General features: G+C 41.4%; 1 protein-coding gene across 1 annotated transcript in view; it reads right to left on the bottom strand.

The window, feature by feature from the left end:
* atp7b (ATPase copper transporting beta) overlaps nucleotides 1-22842 on the bottom strand; it is a 34760-nt gene extending 11918 nt beyond the window's left edge. The window contains exons 1-8 of the mRNA XM_038721555.1: nucleotides 22681-22842; nucleotides 12817-13552; nucleotides 8783-9016; nucleotides 8534-8697; nucleotides 8237-8398; nucleotides 8082-8155; nucleotides 5030-5213; nucleotides 1471-1704 (exon numbers count right to left, since the gene is read on the bottom strand). Of these exons, the coding sequence (XP_038577483.1) occupies nucleotides 1471-1704; nucleotides 5030-5213; nucleotides 8082-8155; nucleotides 8237-8398; nucleotides 8534-8697; nucleotides 8783-9016; nucleotides 12817-13552; nucleotides 22681-22842 (1950 nt within the window). The remainder of the gene's footprint in view (nucleotides 1-1470; nucleotides 1705-5029; nucleotides 5214-8081; nucleotides 8156-8236; nucleotides 8399-8533; nucleotides 8698-8782; nucleotides 9017-12816; nucleotides 13553-22680) is intronic.
* Nucleotides 22843-23140: the final 298 nt, after the last annotated feature.

Raw genomic sequence — 23140 nt, 5'->3', positions numbered from 1 at the left:
TTTGTGGCCTGCTGGAGGTCATTTTGCAGGGCTCTGGCAGTGCTCCCCCTGCTCCTCCTTGCACAAAGGCGGAGGTAGCGGTCCTGCTGCTGGGTTGTTGCCCTCCTACGGCCTCCTCCACGTCTCCTGATGTACTGGCCTGTGTCCTGGTAGCACCTCCATGCTCTGGACACTACGCTGACAGACACAGCAAACCTTCTTGCCACAGCTCGCATTGATGCTCCATCCTGGATGAGCTGCACTACCTGAGCCACTTGTGTGGGTTGTAGACTCCGTCTCATGCTACCACTAGAGTGAAAGCACCGCCAGTATTCAAAAGTGACCAACACATCAGCCAGGAAGCATAAGAACTGAGAAGTGGTCTGTGGTCACCACCTGCAGAACCACTCCTTTATTGGGGGTATCTTGCTAATTGCCTATAATTTCCACCTGTTGTCTATTCCATTTGCACAACAGCATGTGAAATTGATTGTCAATCAGTGTTGCTTCCTAAGTGGACAGTTTGATTTCACAGGAGTGTGATTGACTTGGAGTTACATTGTGTTGTTTAAGTGTTCCCTTTATTTTTTTGAGTAGTGTAATATTGAAGTTTCAAAATAAAACACATTGCACCTTTAAATTACCACATAATCAAAGGTGTTTTTCAGCTAAAGGAATAGTTCAACATTTTGGGAAACACAATTAATTGTTTCCAGCTAAGAGTTTAGAGATGAGAGGACTGTTACAACTCTCATGTCTGTATGCTACATATTAAGCCACAACCAGCAACCAGTTAGCTTAGCCTAGCACAAAGACTGGAAACAGGGGGAAACATAAGTTCAAAGGTCTGTTCAAAGGTACCAAAATACACCTACCAACTCACTAATTATAACATTATATCTTGATTGTGTTTATAATTTAGCATTTTTTGTCATGCTGCAGCTAATCCATCACTATAACAAAGATGATATGTAATACTAACTATTTCAACCATTTTTTACTTTTAGCTAACCATGTATCTGGTACATTTAGCTATTTCAAATATTTATCTGTTGCTTTTAGCTAACTGTTTCAACTGTCAGTTTAGCTATCCATTTCCACCATTTATCTGATATGTCTACCTATTAATTACCTATTCCAGCTATCCGTTTTTTTTTTTGTGGCAGCTATTTCAGCTAAGTATCTATTACAGCTATCTATTCAGTGCTATTACTTTGTGCTATTACTTTGAGCTAATTATTTCAACCATTCATTACTTAGCTAATGCTAACCATTTCAACCCTTTATTCATTGCCTTTGGATATCTATTTCAATCATTTATCCATTACTTTTAACTAGTCAGAGTGGGTTTAAATTGTTTTAGATTGTGGACTTGATAAACTTGATAGTTTACAGGGTTACATGTCAGATCACCATGTCAGTCAGCAACACAATGACAGCTGTATAAAAACATGTGAGGAATTCAAAACAAGTACAAGAGGATTTCTTTACCTTTGCAATATGCTCCAGCCATCGACCCAGAGCAATGAACACAAAGAGCATAGGTGGAGTGTCGAAAAAGGTGATGGGGCTCTGGCTGGCTCGCTCAGCCATCGCTACAATGAGGATCACACAGGAGTAGATGTAGGCAATAGAGGTGGCTAACACAATCAGCACGTCCATGTTGGCTGTGCAGTGTTTTAATGAGCGATATGCATGGATGTAGAAGTATCGGCCTCCAAAGATCTGAAGGGAGAAAAAGATCTGCTTTAATTCAAACATTGTTGGCTGTACTGTGGCATCCTTCTATACTGATCCTTTATTCTTGTTGTTATAAGTGAAGCAAAGGCATAGAATTCATCTTCTATTTCTTCCAAACAAACTGGAAACTTTCCTTTATGGCAGACAACCTTAAGGACTCCTTTAAAGAAATAGGTAGATATCTTGGGAAATAGGCCAATTCACTTTCTTTACAAAATGAGATGAGAAGATTAATACCATTCTAGCGTCTGCAGGCTAAATATAAAGCTACAGGAAGCAGTTTATTTTGTTCAGATTTTGTTACCTTTGGACAGAGCCGGGCTACACGTTTCCCCATTTCCAGTTTTTGGGCTAAGCTAATCTGTTGTGGTGGCAGCCCGGCTGACAGTGAGTGTCCTGTCTATTTCTCCTTTCTTTCTTGTGATTCTGTTTTTCCCTTGTGTTTTGGCCTGCCTACCTGTGTCTCCTCCTCTCCCCCCATGTGTGCTGTCTCTCTCTCTCTCCCTCTGCTCCTGAGCCCAGCCAACGACCTGCACCTCATCAGCCACCTCCTCTGCCTGCCACACCTGCCAGCAATCAACCTCATCCCTTCCTGCATATCAACCCCGGTTCTCCACTCCATCGCTGTTTGATTGTCGTTGCTCCTTACCCGGTCCACTCACCTCCGTCCTCCGCTCCGTCAGCTGGGTTCGCCACCCTGCCCTCTCCCCTCTGACCTCTTCCACGGTGTCCTCCCGGCTCCTCCCCGTGCCTCCTTGCTTCCTCGGTCGCCAGTGACCCCAGCTCCCTTGTCTCAGTCTCCTCGGTTCCCCGTGCCCGTGTTTCCCCGGCATTGGCCTCTCCCACACCTCCACTCCCTCAACCCCGTTTCCCCTTCAATAAAGCCTGTTCTTCCCAAGTGTTGCATTTGGGTCCACTCTGTCCCCACACCACACCATAACAGAACGATCAAGCCTCAAAATGGAGCTAGCAACCACCTTCCAGCAGACAGCGAGTCAACTCTGCATGGAGTTGTTGGAGTTGCAGGAGAAGTGGAGGGACTCGAGTCACATGGGCTATAAGAAGGCGCTTCTGACTTTTGGCCAGGTAAAAGTCTCTCAGAGGCCGAGGCTGAGAGACTCCATCCCTGAGTGGCTGGCCAGGTTTTTCCACCTCCCCGCTAGCGCTGCTAGTCCCCGGTGGACTTCTTCCTGACCTACTAGTTGCAGGCTGCGAAGCGTCCTCCTGTCCTGCCAGGCCCCTGCTGCTCGCCCCCAACCTGTCCCTCCTGGTCCCTTGCCTGCGCTTGACCCCCACCGTCACTTCAAGGGAACCCGTCTGGCCATCTTCTCAGGGTGCCGTGGTGGCCATCGAAGGAGACGTGGCCATCACCCGTCACTTTACCTTGGTCCTCTGCCTGCTAGCGCCACTAGCCCCCGGCCTGCTAGTGCCACTAGCCCACAGCCTCTTCCCATGCCTGCTAGCGCCGCTAGCCCCCTGCCTGATCCCCGGCCTGCTAGCCCCCTGCCTGTCCCTGGGCCTGCCAGCACAGCTAGCCTCCAGCCTGCCACTCCTGTTACCCAGCCTGCCTGTCATCCCCCCTACCCGCCCAACCCCACGCTTGACCCCCACCCTCACTTCAAGGGAACCCGTCTGGCCATCTTCTCAGGGTGCCGTGGTGGCCATCGAAGGAGACGTGGCCATCACGGCTCCCGCCAACACCCGCCACTTTCCCTTGGTCCTCTGCCTGCTAGCGCCGCTAGCCCCCAGCCTGTTCCCATGCCTGCTAGCCCCCTGCCTGATCCCCGGCCTGCTAGCCCCCTGCCTGTCCCTGGGCCTGCCAGCACAGCTAGCCTCCAGCCTGCCCCTCCTGTAACTCAGCCTGCCTGTCATCCCCCCTACCCACCCGACCCCACGCTTGACCCCCACTGTCAGTTCAAGGGAACCCGCCTGGCCATCTTCTCATCTGCCATGGTGGTCATCGAAGGAGACGTGGCCATCACGGCTCCCGCCAACACCCGCCACTTTCCCTTGGTCCTCTGCCTGCTAGCGCCGCTAATCTCCAGCCTGTCCCTCCTGATTCCCAGCCGGCTAACCACCAGTCTGGTACTGATCTCCAGCCCGCTAGCGCCGCTAGCCCCCAGCCTGTCCCTTGACCTGCTAGCACCACTAGCCTCTAGCCTGTCCCTCCTGAACCCCCTGGTTCCGCTGCTCTGCCCTCGGGACACCCGCCTGAACACCCTGGTTCCACTGCTCTGCCCTCGGGACGCCCGCCTGAACTCCCTGGTCCCGCTGCTCTGCCCTCAGGCACCCTGTCTGGCCCTGTTCCCTCAATTCTGCCCTGCCCACTCGCCTGATTTTTCCCAGCCCTGCCCCCCTCTCTGATTCCCTTGTGTCCAGTTTTGGACCCTAGACCCCCGCCAGCCGGATCCTAGTGCGACTCCCCCCTGACGGACGTCTGCTGAGCCCTTCCCGGCTAACTGGAAGGCCCGCCTGGAGGCGGCCGTTGAGGAGGGGTCCCTGTTGTGGTGGCAGCCCGGCTGACGGTGAGTGTCCTGTCTATTTCTCCTTTCTTGTGATTCTGTTTTTCCCTTGTGTTTTGGCCTGCCTGCCTGTGTTTCCTCCTCTCCCCCTGTGTGTGCTCTCCCTCACCTCCACTCCCTCAACCCCGTTTCCCCTTAAATAAAGCCTGTTCTTCCCGAGTGTTGCGTTTGGGTCCACTCTGTCCCCACACCACACCATAACACTAATCTAACCCTCTGCTGGCTGTAGCGTCATATTTACAATACAGACTTGACAATGGTATCAGTTTTCATGGAACTCTACAATAAATTTCTAAACATTTTAAACGATACCATTAAAGCATATAATAAATCCTCATGTGATGTAGTGCCTAAAATCCAGAAGACCATTATTTTTAATTAAAAGCACAATCTGAAAACAAAATGGCTCTGCCTTCCCAAGGTTTAATAACCAATTAAACCTTTAATAAATGGTCTGGTTTCTAAAGGCAAAGCAACGAAGGAATGGATGGTATTTTCAATCACAAGAGTCCTTGGTAGGTTATTAAAACAAGTTTGGTGAGTCGGGTGCCAAGAGCTATCCAGTGTCTGATATGTGCATTAAACTATCAATTTACTCACTTGTAGAAGACACAATATGCCTGTGAGGTAAAGAAAAAATAGCTCTAAATGAGTGTAGGATTAATGGTGATGAATCATACACTTGTATCCCCATGTATAGTACACCTAAATGTTGATGAGAATTCAGGACAAAGCTCTTAAAAAGAACCCAGCAAGGTCCCAGAACCAGACATGTTGTGCTCCCTTACCTGCACAGGTGTGCAGAGAAGGAAGAAGGCTAGGTTGAGGAGGGAGAGGCCGGGCAGCAGGTTCTGCTCCTCAGGCATGGAGCCTCCGTGTTCCTGATGCTGACTGTCCATCACCATCATGTAAATCATGAGGCCTATGACAGGCAGGCCGAAAACAAGGCTGAGCAGAAAGGAGTTCTTCCACCTGGAAAGGTACCAGAAATGTGTCAAAGTATAGAAAGAAGAAGCCATAGAAATTCAAAACAACATGATGTTACATTTTAGTTGTTAGCATTCAGATTGCAGAAATATAATGTAGATCACCACTTTGTAGCCCCAGTGGCCCCAGGAAAGCACTATTGCTCGACAGGGAACAACAACAATCCCTATCTATGTCCTAACCACAATGATGTTCCAACCAGAAATACGTTAAATTACACAATGGAAACAGGATATCACAAAAGCCTTTTTCTCTTTCTGACATTGTCAAGTCTCTGTTGCTTTTGATTGGAATTTTACATGTTTTTGTCAATTATACACACAGGCCAGAAGGTTCGAACAAAATAATACTTGGCCAGCATTGACAGTTAGGGATGGCGACCACTGTTTCAGCTAAAACTACATGCCGTCAGTACAGATTTAGTGTGGGCATACAGATCACAGAAACATCACATACAGGTGCTGGTCATATAATTAGAATATCATCAAAAAGTTGATTTATTTCAGTAATTCCATTCAAAAAGTGAAACTTGGATATTATATTCATTCATTACACACAGACTGATATATTTCAAATGTTTATTTAATTTAATTGTGATGATTAAAACTGACCGCAAAATCCGAAAATTAGAATATTACTTAAGACCAATACAAAAAAAGGATTTTTAGAAATGTTGGCCAAAGTATGAACATGAAAAGTATGAGCATGTACAGCACTCAAAACTTAGTTGGGGCTCCTTTTGCCTGAATTACCACAGCAATGCGGCGTGGCATGGAGTCGATCAGTCTGTGTGGACCAACATCAGCAGATGACACGGCACCCCAAACCATCACTGACTGTGGAAACTTTACACTGGACTTCAAGCAACGTGGATTCTGTGCCTCTCCTCTCTTCCTCCAGACTCTGGGACCTTGATTTCCAAAGGAAATGCAAAATTTACTTTCCTCAGAGAACATGACTTTGGACCACTCAGCAGCAGTCCAGTCCTTTTTGTCTTTAGCCCAGGCGAGACGCTTCTGACACTGTGTCTTGTTCAAGAGTGGCTTGACACAAGGAATGCGACAGCTGAAACCCATGTCTTGCATACATCTGTGCGTGGTGGTTCTTGAAGCACTGACTCCAGCTGCAGTCCACTCTTTGTGAATCTCCCCCACATTTTTGAATGGGTTTTGTTTCACAATCCTCTCCAGGGTGCGGTTATCCCTATTGCTTGTACACTTTTTTCTACCACATCTTTTCCTTCCCTTCGCCTCTCTATTAATGTGCTTGGACACAGAGCTCTGTGAACAGCCAGCCTCTTTAGCAATGACCTTTTGTGTCTTGCCCTCCTTGTGTAAGGTGTCAATGGTCGTCTTTTGGACATCTGTCAAGTCAGCAGTCTTCCCCATGATTGTGTAGCCTACAGAACTAGACTGAGAGACCATTTAAAGGCCTTTGCAGGTGTTTTGAGTTAATTAGCTGATTAGATTGTGGCACCAGGTGTCTTCAATATTGAACCTTGATTCATCACTGAATACTTACTTAATATTTTGGGGTTTTCATTAGTTGTCAGTTATAATCATCAAAATTAAAAGGAATGAACACTTGAAATATATCAGTCTGTGTGGAATGAATGTATACATTATACAAGTTTGACTTTTTGATATATATATATATATATATATATATATAATTGATATTCTAATTATATGACCAGCACCTGTATATGGGTTCTTTTGTAGCCTCAGTGGCCTAATGGATAAGGCACTGGCCTCCTAAGCCAGGGATTGTCCCATCTGGGGTGCTGGCCATTAAATCCAGATCTTAATGGGTCTATTCCTTTCTTTGCCACTGAACTTTTGTTTAGTTTAGTCCCCATCCAAACACTATTGCTTGACAACAACGATCCCTTTCTATGTCCTAACCATAATTCTGTGCCAACCATAAATATGTTAAAGTACACAATGGAAACAGGACATAAAACTTTTTGGATATTGTCCAGTGGATAAGGCACTGACCTCCTAAGCCAGGAATTAGTGATGTGCGGATCAATCCTAAAGTATCGATATTTCTGATACCAACGTTTCCTGCTCTAGGATCGATACTCATATAAAAAGATCTATATCTAAACTCAGTCATTTGGAGTGAGTGTGTGTTTTATCATAAGTATCTTACTGTCACCAGGATGGTCTAATTATACTCGGTTGATAGGAACTACTTTTCCTTCCGCCTGTCAAAGTCATGCTTGGCTACGGCTCTATGACGGAGCTTCTTTGAAGTAAGCTGCTGCAGCCCTTTACATTTCCCGCGATTGAATACTGACTCTGGCTGACTGTAAAAGCCGTCACATCTGGCTGTATTTTAGCTGTGAAGGTAATAATGAGGCTGTGTGTGATGTGTGTGCAAAGACAGTGAAATACTTTGGCAACACTGCAAACTTTGCTAAACATCTGAGATTAAGTCTGTCACAATAATAGGATGATGTTGATGTTGATGAAGCGGCAGCCCTGAGACGGATATTTTTATTATAATTAAAGAATATGACAATAGTTTGATGTCTTGTCATTATGCAGCTATTATTTTGAATTGGTAAGGCTACAGCCTACTCCATATTTCTCTCATAAATACAGAAACGGGAGGGGGGAGGTCACATTAAACTAGAAATAAAATATGTAAAAAGTATTGATATTGGTATTGGTATCGGTAACGCATGGGTCTATTCCTTCCTCTGCTCCTGAGCTCTTGTTAGTTTAATCCTCGTGCAACCGGTATTGCTCGTCGACATTCCCTTTCTGTGACTTAACCAAAATATGTGCCAACCAGAAATCTGTTAAATTACACAATGGCAACTGGACATTTAAACCAGATACTTGCTGTTGAATTTCTTCCGTGTGGTCAAGGTTGTTTTTGAAGCCTGCCTTCGCCAGACTGGCCTCAAAACCCATGCTCTAGAATGAGAAACAAACAAAGATAATGTAATGTCAAAGATTTACAAGTCAGGAGGTTAAAAAATATAAATTGATCATTACCTGAATGATCTTGATAACATCTCGAGCTCCAAGCACTTCTGGGTCAAACTGGATCTGTGCCTTTTTGGTTGCCAGAGCAACTGAGGCCCCGAGGATCCCTTTGGTTGTGGTGAGCTTGGACTCAATGTTGTGGACACATGATGCACATGTCATGCCTGTTATCTACAAGTGAAAATAGGTGGAAATAAATGACTTTGGTATTTTGGGAAGATAGCATGTATTATCTTTAACACAGAGAAAGCATTAAATATATTACATTTTTCTCAACTGGAAATGCTGCATCATGTGAAGACTTACAGTGAGGTCCAGTTTCCCATGTGTAACTGCATTGTCCTCTATCAGTTTGGCACCAAAGCCTAAGTCTTCTATGAGCTGAATTACAGCTGCAGCGTCCATGACTCCTGAATCATATTTCACCTCTGCCTTTCCAGCCATTAGTGACACCAACACAGAGATTATTCCTAGAAGTCAAAGTATTCGTGAAATACTGCCATTAGATGTACTAACTAAAACAAATATTGTATGACAACATTTAAGCTTGCTTACCCTTGTGTTTAGGTAGGTTTCTCTCAATGTTGGCCACACAGGAGGCACATGTCATTCCCATTACACAAATAAAGCATTTCTGTACTTTAATCTCGCTTCCAGAGGTTGCTTGTGGTCCAATGCCATTGCTGACTCCCGCCTTATTGGGTGACTGCAAGTCAGAAAGGTCAGAAGGTCCAGAGCTAACAGCCCTGGTCTTTTCATGAGTCTGGATTTTCTTTGCAGATGTAGGTGCTAAAGAAAAAGGAATAAAGTCAGCGGCACTAAAACAGATTTTTACTCACTATCTTGTCCTTATTGTTTTAACAGTGTTGTTTTAATGTTTTTTCCCCTACATTTTGATTGTACTTTGGTCAACTGCTATTTTCATGTGTTTTATAAACAAAGTTGGATTGGATAAGTGCTCCATATTTGTATAGCGCCTGGGTCTTTTCGACCACTCATAGCACTTTTATACTACATCTGAATTCACACACTACAGCCTAACTGCTTAAACAGAAACTAACATTCGTACACTGGTGGAACAGCCACCAGGGGCAATTCGGGGTTCAGTAGCTTGCCCAAGGACACAAGGATGCAGCCGGGGATTGACCTTCCGATTAAGAGACAACCCGCTCTACCTCCTGAGCCACAGCCATCCTTTTGCCATTTTGTCTTCCTGACCTTAAAGGTGGGTTATGCAATTCTGGAGCAATCAAATACCAAGACAAATACCATAATAACCAGAGCGAACAACAACACAGGAAGTTATGCAGCTAATGTTAGCGTAGTTTTGGGTCAGCAAATTGTCGCTACAGCTACTGCTATGAAGCTAACATGCAGAGAGGACGAGACGGTCTCAGAGCCAGCACACCAGCTCCAGACAGCGAAACTCACAACTCTCCTGCTACCAGCTAACATAACAACAACAGCATATCTTGGCAAACTAAAAAGTAAGCTGAAAGTGGGCAAGTAAATTAATTGCATAATCCATCTTAATTTAGCAAGGGAGGCTTTTCAAATTGTAGAAACACCCTGCTTCATTCTGTTATTGACATCTAACGTTATATCTGAATATCTTACCGAACTTTTCAATCTGGAGATCTTAAAGCACAAGTTTAAGGTACTATTGAACATAAGCACAAAAAGCTGCACTTGTCTCTACAAACGTCAATCCAGCTGCCTAAAAGAAGCTCGACCCTGAAAGGTACATGAAAGAATCTGCTTATTAATTCCATGTCTTGGCAAGCTGTTTTCGTCATTAAATTCAACAAGAAAGCCCCGGCCAGCATTGGAGTCCTCCAGTGTTGCACTGGAGAGCATACTTATCTGGTTGCCACAGTAACCGGTGGAAACAGCGGTGAGGTGAATATGAGGTGTCCTGTTGGCTCAGAGGCCCAAAGCAATATGCGGGTTATACTTAAAATAATTTAATCAATGTACAGGTGCTGCCTTTGTAAAGTTCCACCTCCACATACTGAGCTATGATTTTTCTACCCTGCACTGTAACAAACATATTTTTTGGTAGTGCATGAGGCTAAAAACAACATAACATGTACAAGAATTCATGGGTGGGATGGAACCCATTGCTTGAATGACACCAACATAAGCCGCTCGAGGGCATTTAACAATGGGTTCTTTTCTACCTCAAGCTGGTTGAGCTGAAAAACCAGTTCAATGCTACTAATGCTTGTGTTCTAAAAGCAACTCCTCTTCTGGGAAACATAAACGAACCGAAGACCTGAGGGTCTTTTTCCAGTTATATTGTGATATGATAAAAATGTCACAAATTCACTACTTGTGTTAACTTGTATTTCCTTTACTCATTGTACCCTCTATGTCACATGCTGCAATATTCTATTCATTACCAACAACTGTTTCTTCACTCCAAAAACACCACTGCTGTAAACAGGCATTTAACACAGTTGCTAACCCCAACATAATCAATATGTGAACTCCGGATGGTCCAGAATGACATGGAACAAAATTTCATGCAACCTGAACAGGACCGCTTGCAAGTGGCACATAACTATCACCTTACCTGAAAACCCAGGATAATGGTGAAATAGCACGTTCAAAACTAGCTAATGGAGAAAAGGTTGATGGTGAAAATTGTTAAAAACAATGGACAATGCAAATGTGCTCTTTTTAAAAAACTGCCCTCACAGCACAGAGGTAAAACTTAACCAGCTGAAACTGTCATATCAAACTACTAGCAGACCAGAATTTGACTCCCCTTGTTTCAGTCTTTAGACTATGCTAAGCTGCAGTCCCCTCCAAAAGTATTGGAACAGTAAAGCAAATTGCTTTTTTGTTGTTGTTCACTGAAGACATTTGGGTTTAAGATCAAAAGATGAGTATGAGACAAGAGTTCGGAATTGCTTTTATTTCCTGGTATTCACATCTAGATGTGTTAAACAACTTAGGACATATCACCCTTTGTATTAGACCACAACATTCGTAGGTAAGCAAAAGTAATGGAACAAATAATCTTAAAGTAAATAACATTTAATATTTGGTGGTATAACCCTTGCTTGCATTAACTGCCTCAAGCCTGCGACCCATCGACATCATCAAACTGTTGAATTCTTCATTTGTGATTCTATTCCAGGCTTTTACCGCAGGTTCTTTCAGTTCTTGTTTGTTTCGGGGTGTTTCTCCCTTCAGTCGCCTCTTAAGGAGGTGAAATGCATGCTCTATTGGGTTAAGGTCAGGTGATTGACTTGGCCAGTCTAAAAGCTTCCACTTTTTTCCCCTGATGAAGTCCTTTGTTTTGTTGGCAGTGTGCTTTGGGTCATTGTCCTGCTGCATGATAAACTTCCTCCCGATTATTTTCAATTCATTTCTCCGTAAATTGGCCGACAAAATGTTTCCGTACACTTCTGAATTCATTCTGCTGCTACCATCATCAGTTACATCATCAATAAATATTACTGAGCCTGTTCCAGAAGCAGCCATGCACACCCAAGCCATGACAGTACCTCCACCATGCTTCACAGATGAGCTTGTATGCTTCGGATCATTAGCAGTTCCCTTCTTTCTCCACACTTTGGCCTTTCCATCACTTTGGTAGAGATTAATCTTGGTCTCATCAGTTCATAAGATTGTGTTACTGAACTTTTGCGGCTCATTTCTGTACTTCTTTGCAAATCTGGCCTTCTGATTCTTACTGCTGATGAGTGGTTTGAGTCTTGTATTTCTGCTCTCTGAGTCTTCTTCGAACAGTGGATTGTGATACCTTCACCCCTGCGCTGTGGAGGTCGTTGGTGATGTCACTTACTGATGTTTTGGGGGTTTTCTTCACAGCTCTCATGATATTTCTGTCATCAACTACTGCTGTTTTCCTTGGCCGACCTGTTCGATGTCTATTGTTCAGTACACCTGTAGTTTCTTTCTTTTTCAGGATGTTCCAAATTGTTGTGTTTTCTATGCCCAATGTTTGTCCAATGGCTCTGGTCGATTTTCCTTCTTTTCTCAGCTTGACAATGGCTTGCTTTTCTCCCATAGACAGCTCTCTGGTCTTCATGTTGATTTATCCTCTTTAAAAGGAAATGCAGTCTTTATAGGTTTGAACCAAGGATGAAAACTTCGACTAGTCATGCAGAGCTATTTAATGTTTGGACAATCGACCTAAAAGGTAACATCTGGGCAACAAGAAACATCTGTCAGTCACATGTTCCAATAGTTTTGCTCACTTGAAAAATGGGTGGGTTCTAACAAAGGGTGATATGTCCCGAGTTTTGTTTAACACATCTAGATATGAATAGCAATACCAAATTCTCATTCTCATCTTTTGATCTCAAACCCAAATGTCTTCAGTGAACAACAAAAACAAAGGAATTTGCCTTACCGTTGCAATACTTCCAGACTGTAGCTTTGCTAGCTAGAAGCTCTGATTTGAGTATCCCTGCCCGTGCGTGTTTCTTTCTCTTTTATCTCTCCTGTCACTATGATGAGTAAGTTGCTGGTTCTCCCTTTTCAAAAATAAAACCTCTGCACTCACAGTTGCCTTAACCAACAAAATATAATTACGAGTAAAAGTGTCTCGTTGTTACCTTCAAGTGATGCACCAAAGCCCATGTCTTCGATAGCTGCCCTGAGCTGCTCAGGCTCCATCAGACTGGGATCAAAGGTTATTGTTCCCTTTTCCTCCTTCAGTGACACCACTATGGACTGCACTCCTGTCATCTGAGAGATCCTCCCTTCTATGGACTGCATGCAAGAGTTGCAAGTCATCCCTACAATCCAAATGGTCACAGTCTGGATATCTGGACCAGATGCATCATCAGCTAATAAAGTGGCACTGAAACCCATATCATCGATCCTGTCTCTCAGCTCCTGTTGTGTAACTAGAAGGGGCTGGTAAACAATCATTGCTGTGCCATCTTGAAGAGACACCTGAATATGTGAAACCCCAGTTAGAGGACCAATCTGTCCCTCAACCGACTGCACACAGGATTGGCAATGCAAACCATCCACCTTGATCTGCACCGCTGACTCTACATTGACTCCCATGTTCTGGAACTTCAGGGCGATGTCTTTGGTTGTGATAACTGAGGTATCATAGTCCACTTTGGCCAAGCTGCTGGGTAAAAACAAGCTGACAGTAAGTACTCCATTCAGGCCGGAGATTCTGCTTTCGATGGCTTGGACTTGGTGCTCAGGGGGGAGTCCCAGGAGTTTAAAAGTTGCAGTGGATGCAGTTTTGGGTGGAGGATAGAGTTCCCTCTGACTCCCATACTCGTAGGCCAAGTTGTCAAGGCCTTGTTTCTCATTGTCAGAGCCATTATTCTGAAAAGATAAAAGAAATAAACTTAGGGACTGTATGAAAATGATTTGGGTAGGGAGGAGGGCAGAATTTTATTTTTTAGGATTACAAAAATCCTAAAAAAGGATTAAAACTGCAAAATTATTCTGAAGAACTAATCCAATCCAACACTTACTAGCAATGTTTTAGGTCACCAAAAACCTTTCCTCATATCAATCCACATTGTTGTAGCTGCAAAAGAGATATCTTATAATATTATGTTGTGGCTGTTGTGGAGTTATGGCTGTCTTCGCTCAGGAACAAAGACAACACAGACATCAAACACACTTTTAATTTCCTGTTCCATCAATGTAAGCATGTCTTTTCATTTCCTGAGTGTAGGTGGAACTGATTGATGGGTTTTCCAAGCCAACCGTCATTCAATGGACTCAACAAGCTCCACTTGACCTCATTCATCCTTTATATGTTCCTTCATCCTTTCATTGTTTAAAACATCCCTCCTCAAATCTCTGCTCTCAATAAACAGAAATCCCAAAAGCTGTGTGTCTCTTGGTGACAAATATTAGTATGAGAAAATAAAAAATAAAAATACGAGTTACTCAGCTCAGGGCTGTAGCTACTATTAAGGACAAAGAGGTCACATGGGGCTTTAGAAACCTGTTACTATGTGTAAATTAAATTTTTTAGTAGAAAGCCGGTGTGGAAATAGTCTGCCAGGATCATAATCACTGACTATATCACCTTTATTTTAAAATTTAAGCCTAAGATACCATGAGGTCAAATGGTGTACATGGCTTCATATAATCATGTACATTTTCTTGTGTTTGTTGCTATGCCTACACAGGCTTTCTCCCCAACTATGCTTGCATTTTTGTATCCATTACATATGACTAATATACTTTGATAATTTCCAGATATATCTTTTAAAACAGTATAACTGCGAAGGATACTGGTTAGCCATTTTCCACCCAAAGCAGGCAAAAATAAATGAATAAATAAAATAAAATCTTTACTATAACAGCCTCAGCCAAACTTTATGGCCTCAGTATTTCTAAAATCCTGCAACTAAAGCTGATTGTTACATTTTCAAAAACTCTTAACTTAAGACACATTAAAAAGACATCTATGAGTTCAGCTTTGTGGTTAAAGCAAATATTTCCCACACAGTTTTAATCTCCTGTGACTCGACATAGTTTCTTTTCATGCATGCTGGCAGAACAGGTCCCTTAACAGAGCTGGTTGTGTTTGTGACACTCTTGGTCAGCAAAGCTTTAAATAGAATAAATCAAAATCAAATAAACTTTTATTGTCTCATATGCAATTATACACAGTATAATGCATGTGAAATTTGTTCTCTGCATTTAACCCATACTAATTACGAGCAGTGGGCAGCCACTGTGCTGCAGGGACCAACACTAGATCTAGGACAGTTCCTTTGTCAAAGCAGGTGACTAGAGAAATTAACCTAAACATGCATGTTTTTACACTCTATCTAAGCCGGGCTGCTACATATTTAGGAGATCACTGTAGTCTAACTGAAAAAAGGAGGTGGCTGGATCAGGTCCATTATATTGGTAAATGGTTAAAATGTCTCTAGAAACTTTCACTCCCTAGTTAGGTTGTCATCTACAATGGGGCTCTCCCTTTGACCTCAACAGAGAAAAGCCCAGCGTTGCTTGTCTAGGGGCCTAAAAACCACATGACTTGCCCTTCACATAAGCCTCCCAACGTGACAGCTTAGAGTCAACATTCACTAGGACCTCGCAGAACTGTAGGGAGGAGTCAACCTTATATGGAGACCTGTACTGTAAACAGGAGAGCCATCTGGACATATGAGTTGTGTTCTGTTAAATTCTTGGTATTTTAAATATAGAGTTAAGAGCCAAATAATATTCTTTATATACAAACTAGAGTGCGTTTGTCACAGTGTGAACATCAAACCACGTTCTTAGCGTATAGCAATAGTTTTTCTATTTCTGTTAGCAGCCAAAGCATAGATCTGACAGGAACAAGTCACTAATGAAGATAGATGAAGATTAGGAAGAAGATAAGATAATTTTCCTGAATGTATAAGTGTACTTTTAAAGTTGTGCAAAGGCTTATCAACAAGTTGTATGTGTATAGAAACCACGAAAGTCATGTATTATTATATTGATGAGCAAGTACACCACACTGTAACTGTATCTGTACTCAGAATGGGCGGGGCTTAACCTGGATGTGGGCAGACTAGTCAAGTCAAGTCAAGTTTATTTATAAAACACATTTAAAAACAACCAGAGTTAACCAAAGTGCTGGACAAGTTATCCAGTAGAAGACATAAAAATTAAAACCAGATAAATTAGAACAGACCAAACAATTAATGACATACAGCAATAAGAGAGAAAAAAAAACACAGTTAGATACAAAATAGATAAATAAAAACACGAGCGCAGGTGCCCCTAAACAGACTCAAATGCCAAAGAATAAAAATATGTTGTGGGGGACGATCTAATAATCAGGGGTAGATTATTCCACAGTCTCGGGGCCACAACTGAAAAGGCACGGTCACCCTTTGTTTTCATACGAGACTGTGGGATGGCCAAGAGGGATTGGTTTGATGATCTGAGGGGTCTGGACGAGTGATTAAACTTTAGGAGCTCTGAAATATAAGATGGAGCCAGTCCATGTAACACCTCAAAAACAATTAACAGCAACGTAAAACCGGCTCTATACTTGACTGGTAACCAGTGAAGAGCATCAAGTATTGGGGAAATATGGTCCCTCTTCCTTGTACCAGTTAACAATCTAGCAGCTGCATTTTGAACAAGCTGCAAGCGTGATAAAGATGAGTGACAGATGCCAGAGTACAAGGAATTGCAGTAATAAATTCAAGAGGATATAAGAGCATGCAAGACAGTTTCTAGGTCCTTTACAGAGAGAATGGATTTAAGTTTTGCTATGGTCCTTAAATGAAAAAAGCTACCTTTAACAACAGTTTATATGTTTGTCAAATTTTAATGCTGAATCAAAGATAACCCCTAAGTTCCTAGCAAAGGGTTGTACATTAATGGACAGGGGGCCCAGATTTTTTGACAGTTCCTCAATTGAGTTTGGGGAACCAAATTATATTACTTCTGTCTTGTTTCCATTTAGTTGGAGAAGGTTTATTGCCATCCAACGCTTAATACCATTTAGACAGTTGGAAATGGACTGTAAGGACTTTGAATCACCTGGCTTCAGAGGTAAGTACAGCTGTGTGTCATCAGCATAGCAGTGGTATAATATTTTATGTTTATGGAGAATGGAGCCCAAGGGGAGCATATACAAAGAAAATAAGATTGGCCCCGCGGATTGAACCTTGAGGTACTCCGCATTTAATTGCTGCTGAAGAAGAGGAAATGTTACCAATGTTAACAGAAAAAGTTCTGTCTTTCAAATAAGAGTGAAACCACTGTAGTGCGACACCCTGGATACCAACCCCTTGCTGGAGGCGATCCAGGAGGATGTCATGATCAACAGTGTCACAAGCCGCGCTGAGGTCAAGCAAGAATAAAATAGCACAATTTCCAGTATCACCAAACAGCAACAACTCATTTAGTACCTTAAGCAGTGCCGTTTCTGTGCTGTGATGTACCCTGAAACCTGTCTGAAAGTTATCCAGCACATTGTTTTCAGCTAAAAACGAGGAGAGTCAAGAAAGAATGACCCTCTCCAATATTGTAGACATAAAAGATAATTTAGAAATGGGCCTAAAATTATTAAAATCCATAGGGTCAAGATTGGGTTTTTTAATGAGAGGCTGAACTACAGCATGTTTAAAAGTGGATGGAACAATTCCATTTAAAAGAGAGCTATTTATTATAGACAAAAGGCTTCATGAATGAGGCTATGTCGATCAGTTCTGGCAAGGCAACAGGTTCAAAACAATTTAAAGAGACAGGGCATGAGACAAGCTCAGATGATCTTTTTCCAGTTCCTCTCGCCCTCCTGCATTCCTAGCTAAGGGCATGGGTACACTATTAAGTCAAGGCTGAGCTTTGACTTTGGATCTCTTAAGCTTGAGCGGGGAAATTGTATCAAGGATGTCTGTGGCAGTGGAATTAAAGAGAGTGACTAGTGCCTCTGTGCCCACGGAGGCGGACAATGTCTCTGTAAGTTTAGCAAAAGGCGAAGCTATAAAGGCATCAGAGAATTGCTAACCCTAACCCTAGCTGTGGATTAATTAAGTGCCCGGACATAGCGATCTGGCATTTGAGGTTTTGGTAATGGACATGAGAGTGAAGCATTAAAGATGGTTTATGATCAGATAAAATAGTACAATCCAGTTTTAAAACAGGAAAACCTAATGATAAAACCAGATCAAGTGTATGTCCATGTTCATGTGAAGGACCAGTAACCCACTGAGAGAGATTAAATGAGTCCACAAGTTGCAGAAACTGGTTAACCAATGGCTTTGAAGGGCAACAGACATGAATGTTAAAATCACCAAGGATAAAAATGTGATAATGATGTGATAATGATGATAAAAAATTATCAAAGTTGGGCACAAACAATGACATAAAATTCTTGAAAAAAGTCCTTACTTTGGTAGTTTATACACAAGTGCACAAAGTAATGGGCAGGCCAGTTCAGCTTTAAATACTTGCACCTCAAAGCTAGTGTAGTTGTCAACCCACAGAAGTCTGCATGTAAAGCGATTCTTAAAGACAGTTGCTAAGCCTCCACCCTTACCTGTTGTTCTGGGAGAACAAAAAAAATTGGGGGAGAGTTCAGAAAGAGGACTTAGATCACCAATATTAAGCCATGTCTCAGTTACACATAAAAAATCCAAATCACGTGATAAAAAGAAATCATTTAGGATTATTTGAATTTGATTCACCAAGGCCATTTTCAAAGGGATATTATCCAGATTTTGCGCTGACCCTTTTTGACCCTTTGAACAATCATTAGTGGCAGGCCCCAAAGCCAGTTTTGAAGTGCAGGGGACAGTTATCAGATTTGACAAGTCAGCTGTGTTACAGGGAGTCATTTTCATGATTCTGACACTAGTCACAACAGGGATGCTGTGGACATCATTAGTACCTAGTAATGTGGCAGTACAGCCTCCTGGCCACTGGGATGAGCTATTGTGCTTAGTAGGTGAGGGATAGGATTGCCGGTGAAGAGAAGTGGTGAACAAGAGAGGACTTGTCAGAGGATAGTCAGGGCAAAGTAGAGACTAACTGAAGTTATTTATTTAAGCCTGAAATTGATATGGGTTCATCGGAAGTTGCTACATTTATTAGATAACTATTTACAGAACAGCCTGTTTTTGATTACAATAGTAAAATTTAACATTTTCTTTTAAAGTTCCTCTACTTAATAGTTCATTAGAAAACATATTAACACATTTTACTGTGATGATACTCATGCTTAACAATAGTATTTTTATCTGTACCAGATACTCCCTTCAATTGAGTACTCACTCAAACCCAGTGTATTACATAAATTACACGATTGGCATATTTTCAAAGTACAAGAAGCATAATTCTCGGATGAAAAAGAGGATCCTTTGTCACAAGGATTACAACATTTCACTGAAATTAAATGATTTATTGCGCATTTGCGTGCATACATTCAGGCATCTTTATACTGCAATATATAACTCTTTTTTTTTTTGGATGAGTCATGGGAAAATATTTTATATCTAAAGTAACAATGTATTTTGGAATCCTAAAACATACGGACTTTTCCAGAGAACAACTCTCTATTGCTAATCCTCCCCCCAATGGGACTTGAACCCACAATCCCTGGCTTAGGAGGATAGTGCCTTACCCATTAGGCCACTGGGGCATCTCTAGCAGTTAAGGTCAGCTACAGATCACAAATAATCATAAAATCTTAAAATATGATCTACTATAGTGACCGTATGTAGATAGAAAGCTGGATAGATCTGTCCCCATGTGCCCCTTTGTGTTACGGTGAGTAAGGCAAACACTGAAATGTTAACTTGTAGGTTTATGAGTATTGTTAAACTGTTCAAAGTACAACAAATCTTACACAGACAGTGTATCAGAAAAAACATTTCCCCAGTAAACTGTGGTATTTATCACAGCATACCTGTGTCTTCACTCTGTTAACTGTGACCCAGTGACACACTGTATTTTATGGTTTGTTTATCTTAATCTAAATGGTGTACTGCAGTGAGGCCCAATCTTGGGTTCATGGTCAGCCAGGGGCCCTTAACCTTAAGGGCCCCTGGCTGACCATGAACCAACCACTAACCACCACAATTAGGCATAGACAAGTCCAATTCTCCTCTACAGAGTATGCATTTAATAACAGCATTTAAAATAATAGTGTGAACATCAAACACTGAGGTTAACATGAATGATAGCATATAGATAGAAATGGTAAAACAAATGTCATTATTATTGATAATTTATAACACTGTTACTGCATTGCTCCAATGCCTCATTATTCAGCTCTGACCATATTCAATTAAACATATTTTCTCTTTTACAGTTAAAATATTACATAACTGCTTCCTGTTAATACTCTGTATATCATAACCAGACTATCCTACTGTACATGCTATTTATCAGGTGCTGTTTATATTGTACATACCATAGTTACATACTGACATATCATGACTGCTTCACATGCTAATGCTTTCTTTATTTTGCTCTATGTAACATTATCTTCCTTCATCATCAATCTATTATTAATTCGGTACATCAGTTTAGCTTTATAAGTATATTTCTATGTGCACTTTTTATTCACTTACTCAATGATCATACAGTTCAATCTAATCTAATTTGAACAACAATTAATGTGATGAGAATAAATCAGTTTATTGTGATAATCTACCTAGTAACAGCATCACTGATTATCTTTATGCTTGTGAATGAGGAAATAAACTATTTTTTTAATTATATGGAAATATGATAACTTCCAATATTATTGCATTGATTTTAATAGAAAGGCTACACTGTAAGCATGTCCACCCTCGTTAGGTTATTCAGAAAATACTATTCTTTTTACTTTTAAAATGACATCTTGATGTTCTCAACAATTATTGTAACTTTCAGAACAGAACTCACTTTGACAAAATTCACAACTGTTTTGCCTCAATTATAACAAAGTCATATCGACAGGAGTGTAGGATTACTGGACAGCTATCTCTTCACAACTCTTTTATTTGAAATTGCTAGAATAAGATCCATTTGACTTGCCATAATCAAGAAGTAGCATCGCATTTGGAAAGACAACATTTATGTGTATTTACTGTGATTAAAGGAGCTATTGGTTTGATTTTGGATTAAGTGAGTTTTAGAAAGATCCTTTTCAGCCACACAGTCTAGCATTTAAACAATTAAAGTTTAAGTCACTTGTCTCAATTTCTTTTATTCATGCATTAATTTTTGTCTTAAGAAAGTAGACAAAAGATATACACTTTTGGGGATATATACAGTATGTCAACAAAATAGGCTTTAAACAAAAAAAGCTGTTAAACTATGGCAACAATCAGTGTGTGACTTGATTACACTTTCATGTTGTTATCCTAAGCCGTTGTAGCTGCAATGACTTGCATGATTACATTACATTAATTTGGCTTTTCTCCAAAGCACATACAATGAGTGCATTCAACCTCCATAGCAACATGATAGACAGCTAGTTGTTACAGGTGGTACATGAGCATGACTTAAAAATGTTTGTCTAATGCAGGATCACTGCAACAAAAATCTAATTATTTCACACATATGTGTGTGTGGGGGGGGGGGGGCTTAATGACCTGTGGCATGCAGAAAATCAAAAGCAGGATTTTTTTGAAAAGCAGTTTGTAACCCCTTACATTTAAACAGTATCTACCTGCGAATCCTCCCAACAGGTTGTATGTTTCTATGAATTGCACACAGTGATTTCTCCTTTGAATTTGAAACATTTAAAAAGGCCAGAGAAGATAAAACTATCCAGAATCTCACATTAAGTAAAAATAAACACAAAAAGTCTGAAAAAATTAACATATTTTAGGGTAGCAGAAATAGCTTTCTCAGGTAGTTTCATATGAATAACTGTTTGAGGACCAAAGAGGTCAAATTATCCAGTATTTCACAAAACAATATTTTAGAAAAGCTGAAAACATTACAACTAATTTGTGAATCAGAACTTTTTTTTTCTTCTTTCCAACCCCAAATATCATCTCATGTCCACATTGAGGCCCATAGGTTGGAAACCACTGCAATAAACCATTGGCATTATGTATGACTCCTCAGTGGCTAATTAATTAAATTGAGTACAAAAATAAAACATGGTATCCTTATGGGTAGGGCTGCTAAACGGTTATTTTTAATATTGAATAATCTGTTGATTATTTTTCTGAATGAACATTTACTACTTTTTTCATTAAAATTGTGAAAATTGTCCATCCCAAATCCCTAAATCTCAAGAAAACATCTTCAAATGTCTTGGTTTGTCAAACAGTCCAAAAAATGACTTAAAACAATCAGTCAATCAGTGGTGGAGGAATTAGGCAGATCCTTTACTTAGCATCTTTAAAGAAGCAATACTACAATATAAAATGACTTAATTACAAGTGTTGAGTACACAAGTATTGTTGGAAAAATGTACTCAAAGTATAATGCAGAAAAATGGCCCACGTGGCTGTTATTTTACAGCATAATGGGCCTACAGTGTGTTACTGGATTATTATTAAGGGTGTTAATATAAACTATTTTTATACTGTTTTGTAGTTGAATCTACAAAAATGCATACTATTTTACAAACTGATGTTCTTAATCTTCAAAGCAACTCTAGTTGTAGGTGTCAATTAAATTGAGTAAAAAGTACAACATGTCTCTTTGAATGGTAGTAGAAGTATAAAGCAGAAAGAAATGGAAAAACGTTTACTTCAGTAAAAGTACTTTCAAATACTGCTAAGTAGGCCTATTACAGCTCTGCATATGGGCCCTCTGACCTCACAGTCATTATCACTGCGGCTGATCAGCGGGTCAGATCTGCTGCTATGATCTGATGAGAAACTGAACTAAATCAAACTGCTACAGGTGGATCTCTGGCCTAATAAAACCGCTGAAATAAGAATTCTTGACTCAACATGTCAAATTGTTGCGTGATCATCATTTCAAGGACGAGACATGAGCTTCAGATGGACCGCAGCTTTCTGGAGGCCTACCTTGAACTCGGGCGCACAGAGTGTCCTGCTCCCGGCGCAGTGGAGACTACAGGTGCAGTCCGGCTTACACCCACATTCAACCATACAAATATGCTCCCCGGCGGTGTGCGACGACTTGGAGACATACTTGGACAGACTTTTCGGCGACTTTTGCGAAAACATGCTCGAGCTGCGCTAATGCCGTTTGGTTTCTCTTCACCTATCAAAGTCGGAGGGCAAAAGTCCGCAGTAGGCAAGCTGTTCCTGAAGATAAGGGCAGCGCAGCGCAGCGCCGGTGCGCACTCCGGCAAAACGTCATTTTCTTGTGTTCAGCTCTGGAGTTGGAGATTTTTGATCAGAGTGGGCAAAGCCTCCAATCACATGACTTGTGCATGTTGGAGCAGACAGTGCAAAAAAAGACTTCATCGTAATGCACATCAGTCTGAAAACTGAATGATCATATCATTTAACACTCCAAAGT

This window comes from Micropterus salmoides, unplaced genomic scaffold (genome assembly GCF_014851395.1).
Source record: "Micropterus salmoides isolate LMB-PRFRI ecotype aquatic unplaced genomic scaffold, ASM1485139v1 Ms_hic_scaffold_1, whole genome shotgun sequence".
In the NCBI taxonomy this organism is placed as follows: domain Eukaryota; kingdom Metazoa; phylum Chordata; class Actinopteri; order Centrarchiformes; family Centrarchidae; genus Micropterus; species Micropterus salmoides.
Note: the sequence above shows the minus strand (reverse complement) of the source record. Positions and strands in the feature narration are given on the sequence as shown.